Raw genomic sequence first — 6,000 nt, forward strand, 5'->3', positions numbered from 1 at the left:
TAGAGAGACTCAATGTATGGGCATTGTGAGATCAATCGGCTCAGTCCACCGGTAGTACTGACCTGGTACGTCTCCCACGTTTGTCTCTGCTTTCCTTGCAGTGATTGAGGGGTGGTTGCTCTCCGTGCTAGGAGTTTAGGTCTGGCTGCTCTTTGTGGATGGAGTCGGTGGCAGACTAGCGTATTCTGTGGTGTTTCCATCTTTAGTCCCGACTTGTTTCTCACACAGCTTACAAATCACTTTGTTCCGTCCAAAGAATCAACAAACCTTTTGATGACGAGAGCAGACATTTTTGCTGTTCGAGTCATCGCTACCTGGGGCTGTATCCAATATTTTGAAGCTTTGATGCGTCCTTCATAACGTTGACGTTTCAATTATTATCATACCTATTATTAACTGACAAACATTGGCCTCCACCTCCCCCCCACCCTTTCTTTGAAACACAGTGAGCAACGCGCCGTGTCGTTGTTTCTGTAATTATCTCATGTAATTATTTTCAAAGTTCAAACATGTTTTATCTAACAAAATATTCTGCTCCATATTTGTTGACGTTTAGCCTTTCAAAAACTATATTTTCACTGAGGTCAAAACTAGTTTTCTCTCCTGCACCCACCTTTATTAATGGGGCACTCTAACAGTCTGTGGGTCGAACACGTCAAGATGTTCTTTTATTTCCCAGCAGCAAACCTGCACCTGCAACGCTCAGGACCAGAAGCCATCAGTTACCTTGTTTATTATTCTCACTTTAACAGATGGAAATAAACAAGTGAGATGGGAACATTTTCGTTTTTCATTTAGTTGCATAATAATTGTGCACACACAGATATTCTCCTGAGAAAGCCAAAACCTCACTTTTACTTTCTTAAATGTTCAGGTTTGAGGTTTATTAACATTTTGGATTGACAGAGAGCTCTGTAGTTGTTCAATGATAAAATGAATCCTCAAAAATACAAGTTGCCTAATAATTGTGCACGCAGTGTAGATGAAATCAGCAGGCAGCCACTCTGCATCACAGTGCAGAGTGGCTGAATACAATGAGACTGCTGTAGCTTCTGCTCGTCTCCGGTTGGATGTACAGCCCGTGGAGCTGGTGAAAGACTGCTGTGACAGTGTTGTGATCAGCCCCTTTCAATGCGCTCCAATATAAACCACATCTGGGTAAACTTTAGTGTTAAGAGCGAGAATAGATCTGCATGCAAGGGTGGACAATCTGTTGATGTGTGTGAGACGTTTTCATGCCCACTCCCACAAATCAAGAGCTCGTTAGCGTCCGAGCTGAGTTCTGGCAGGTGTGTGGTGAGGGTCCGATATGTTTGCATTGTGACCGGACGGCCCTCGCCATGGTCTCCCCGCCAGTGGAAAGCAGCCGGTAATCTGCTCATTCATTCAGCTCAATGTTTGTGACACTTCTCTCTCACATGTAATGTAGGCCGCCATTCACCGCTCATCTGCTCACACAGGGCTCTGCCTCAATGCTTGTAGAGACTGTGTGTGTGTTGGTGTGTGTTGGTGTGTGTGCGTGTGTGTGGGTGTGTGTGCGTGTGTGGGAGCAGGTGAAGCTAATGAAGTGTGTGTGTTGGCAAAGGTTGCCCATCTTGTTGAGTTCAGTGCCAAAGTTAGTTTGAAGGCAGAGAAGCTAGTAACAGCGTTTGTCTCTGTGCACTAATTCAAATGAGACTGGAGCACATTAACCAACCTTACTCTTCACACACACACACACGTATGGCCATAATAAATCCGTTTACAGTTTTTCCAGATAATGTTTTATTTTTTACAAGATTACATTTTTCATAGTTCTGTTTTACGATGTGATCACATTTTGTTATCAGAAAGTGTCTCCTCATATGGTGGATGAATACAATTACAACAATTGGAAATGTGAATGTAATGAATATGATTGAATTTGATTGATTCTGACAGATACTAGTTGCTGTGATATTGCTCAGGATGTTAAATTGTAAAGTTGTGGTCAGTGAAACAGAGCTGAGGACAGAAGCACTCTGAAACATAGCGTCCCTTTCTTCTCTTCATTCTCTTTAGGCGCTGCGTGTGAAAACCCTGATTTTATTTTATTATTTTTTTTTAATACACTGCGTCCACATTTTGACCAATTCGATTTTTTTTTTAGTTGTCATTCCATCCGTGTGTTCCACATGGTTGAATCACAGGCCCTGCACATAAATGATGGGTCAATGGGTGCTGGTATGGAACTGAGTTAAATGGCTGAGTGAACACTTAACATTGACACATGCACTGGTGCTTTCTTGTTTCAAATAGTAACCCCGTGTCCTCCTGCTAACTGCTTGTTCAAGGTTATTTAAAGGATACTTTATAACATTGGGTTCACTTCCTGAGATCTGGAAACACAGTAGTAACTGGTACAACAAACGAGCAGTCAGACAATCAGAAAGTCAAGTTATCTCAACCATTTAATGGGAGCTAGAAGCAAAATTAAGCACACGCAGGAGTTCTGTGTACGCACTAGTGCCATCACATTTCATTCAAAATGTAGATAGTGAAGACAACTGGGTCGGTACGTTCGGTCAAAGTGGGAGGGATGTTTACAACTACAAGTAAGTTTGACTAACCTGGAGCTTTGTTTGAACTTTTTCTGGCTGCTCATGCTTTTTACCACGGGGGACTTAGGAGTGATGTCATAGAGTTGATGTGCAATCGAACTTGAATAAGAGCCCAGTTTTAATAAACCAGAGTGATCCTTCAACAATACAACTGGCTATTTTCTCATTTGTTCCTCTGTTTTCTATTTACAGGCACACCACTCCCCCTCCATGGTCAATCTGCCTTCCATGTTTGAGAGGAAGTACCACACATTCAGTCGTTCCACCACCCACCTCTTTTGAGAGCACCAGCCACCTCCCATCTCTCCGTCTCCTTAAACAGCAAGACCCGACCCGACAGGTGTGCGCGTCCAACATGGAAGCTTCCTGTCAATTAATGGCAAACTGGCATTTGTCCATCCTGGAGCTCCTCGCACACTTTTCAAATCCAGAGGAAATGTTAAGCCACATTTTGACAAACACACCAGCTACTGTCAGTGCTTCATAGCTGAGACTTGGGCTAAGAAGGATTGAAACAATTAAGAAGTTGTTCATCAACTTGATGCCCAACATATGATGCATGCAGCTAAAACTGGTCTGTCTGTTGCTGAGAACGCGCATCCGACAAAGCACTTTGGTGCTTCTTTTCCAAACATGTGCACTGCTTGCGTTAACACTAGGGCTAGCTGGAGGAGCTAGCTGGAGGGGCTAGCTGGAGGAGCTAGCTGGAGGAGCTAGCTGGAGGAGCTAGCTGGAGGAGCTAGCTGGAGGAGCTAGCTGGAGGAGCTAGCTGGAGGAGCTAGCTGGAGGAGCTAGCTGGAATGGTACTGCGCCATGCTGGGGGCCACGTGTGTGTGACATCACCTCTGTAATGTAAAGCTTGCTCTGCCCGTAGAAAATGAAGGATGCTCCGCTTTTTGTCAGATGTTAATGGATTATCTCAACACGATTTGATTTTTTTTTTTTTTTTTGAGTAATGTACTTTACAACACACACATTTTGTGCTAGTACATTCAGCTTCCTGGTTGGTACCATTGTTGGCAGACACAACTGCATGTCCTCTGGTCTAAATGGGGACTTCGTGCTGTCCCTCGATGCTATTTGTGTTCTCTAGTAAATTAACATTTCATTTTCGATGATTATCTATTTCTATTTAACAAATGCATTTAATGTTGTTTTATTGTAGTGGGGTCGACTTCTTTTCACCTGAGATAATATCACTTCATTTAAACCTGATAGTTTCCAGCTTTTATAAAGCTTCTATTTTAACTTTTGAGAGATTGCCTTGAATAAAAGCGGCTGTACACGTTTTTAAAGGAGCTTTTTACAGCGCGTCTGTGTGTTTTAGAAGGAATGCTGCGTACATATTTATTCTTGAATTCTTTTTTATGTTTTCCACTTTCATGCCTGTTTTTCTCTCATTCTGTTTCATTGAGCTTCTATTGTCTCCTGTTGTTTTATCTGTATTAAATGCACTTAAACATGTACCTGAAGATTTAAGCTGTTTTTATTTTGTACTCTGCTGTATGTCTTTTATCACCTGCACATTATACTCATTTCACCACGTCATCGTATTTCCTCTTTATGTTCCAGACTGTGTGTAGATTCTGCCACAACGATCCTTCTTTGCAATCGCCGATATAATTGATAGTTATCCGATAAAGCTGCTTTATTGGGGCTCAAAATGTTTGACTGGACAAAGTCTTGGAGCTTCCTTGAGTTTGGGCTCTTTGAAGGCCTGTTTGGGATTTGCATACTACTTTGAAGAGAGCTCATCATTGCTCCTCAGTGCTCGTCTGTACTTCTTGCTCATTTGATGTAGGAGTTGGTTTAGAAGTTTCTGGATCCCCCTAGACAAAAAAAGTGCGCTTCCCCAGTTTCCCTCAAACTCATAAATCACAGCTGCTGTTTTAAATTCACTTTTGAGCCGGCAGTCAGTGGGGTCTTTGAAGAAAGTAAACCTAGTGCACAAATACTGACAAGTAGTCAGAACTGCTAACCAGCAGGTATTTAGTTTAAAGTGCTGGTGTAACCTGCAGCAGCAGCATGACGGTCCTCTAATACTGCAATGCCTCATCGATCCCTCCAGGAGAACTTCCAGACTCTTGGGGGGGGGGAATGAAAATAAAAAGTTGATGAATGAACCAGCTGTGTGAGAAAGTCCAGTCTTCTGTTCTGTGTAAATGGCTTTTTCAGCTTTTTTTTTTTCACCTCTCGGCTTTCACTGATAACCCCGGGTTTAATGTCACAATGCTATGAATTGTGGGTAATTCCCTCAAGCAAAGTCTGCAGAAATGCAGGCTTAAGGAAAGGGTTCATAAAGGGCTCAAAATGTCTGCGAGAGAGCCCTCAAACACTCGAGGATTTGACAGAGGGACAGATCTAAACCCTCAGAGTCTGTGAGTGTGGAGAGAGTGGACCACACAGACAGGTTGCTTTACCTTTTCAAGATAATGTAATGGCAGGAAAGATGGTCAGAAAATGTCTCAAGATGTACAGATCAGGTCTGTTGTGATGGTTTGTTATTAAAAACAACTGCCATTTAACCACATATTTTAAAGGGAGACTGCAGTGCTGCCTTGATAGTTATTCATTTTCATAAAGCTGAGTTAGTACGAAATCAAATATCACAGAATACAAAAGTGTTTTTTTGAACTTTGACACAACTAAAAGGAGTCACAAGATGGAGACGTGTAATTTAAAAAGTGCTTCATTTGTGTACGGTGTGTTCACACACCTGCACAGCCAGACTTTTGCCGTGTGTCCTCTTGCCCTCAGCTTAACCATAATCACATTAACTTCCCCACACTGAGTCAAGGTGTGTTTTGAATGGGGAGCCTTTAAATTTAGCCACATCGGTATTTCAGTCACGGCGGCGGGCCGGGAAGAGAGAGGTGTCCTCTTCACATGCTACCTCTTCAAAGCATTAGAAGATAATCTGTGTCTCCTGGATAAAGCGCGGGACGTGCCGGGCTGCCAGCTAGTGACTGGGGTGCAGTGCCATGCGGGCCTGAGGCGAGGCGAGACAGGGGAATAGCCACAATGAAAAGGCTCCTCTTCACTGAGGACACTCGCTCTTTTCATATTTGCCTTTGCCTTCACTTCAAAGTGCCTCTGACTGGCTGTTTAGGGGTGAAACGAAAAGGGAGACGGGCTTAAAGGAGGAGGCAGGGGGGCTGGAGTGGTAGGGGTCTGCTGGCTCCAAGGTACCATCATGAAGGACACAGTCCCAGAACATGGTGAAGACGACACTTAATATCTGGACAGTCTTACTAAATACTGTAACTGAGAAAGATGTCTTCATGCAAATAAAGCTCTTTGCATGAACGTGAGAGAAATAGATTTCATCTCTACTAACGGATTACACAGAGGAGACACGAGTAGAAAGAGAGAGACGTTTGACATTGAAATCTGTCAGTGGAAAGTGAGAGTGTGGAGATTG

At 43.1% G+C, this 6,000-nt stretch overlaps 1 protein-coding gene across 7 annotated transcripts in view; it reads left to right on the top strand.

The window, feature by feature from the left end:
- Positions 1-4,698, top strand: part of ect2 (epithelial cell transforming 2) — a 71,223-nt gene extending 66,525 nt beyond the window's left edge. For 5 of the 7 annotated variants that reach the window (XM_031877424.1, XM_031877429.1, XM_031877425.1 and 2 more), the window contains one exon: positions 2,772-2,859. Coding sequence is in view for 2 of the 7 variants with exons in the window: in XM_031877430.1 (XP_031733290.1) it covers positions 2,772-2,861 (90 nt within the window). In the remaining 5 variants the exon portion in view is untranslated. Of the gene's footprint in view, positions 1-2,771 lie in introns of all 7 variants that reach the window. The other 2 variants (XM_031877430.1, XM_031877431.1) reach the window with 1 other exon arrangement.
- Positions 4,699-6,000: the final 1,302 nt, after the last annotated feature.

The sequence above is a fragment of the Anarrhichthys ocellatus genome, unplaced genomic scaffold, assembly GCF_004355925.1.
Source record: "Anarrhichthys ocellatus isolate YVR2014 unplaced genomic scaffold, GSC_Weel_1.0 scaffold136, whole genome shotgun sequence".
NCBI classification, from domain to species: domain Eukaryota; kingdom Metazoa; phylum Chordata; class Actinopteri; order Perciformes; family Anarhichadidae; genus Anarrhichthys; species Anarrhichthys ocellatus.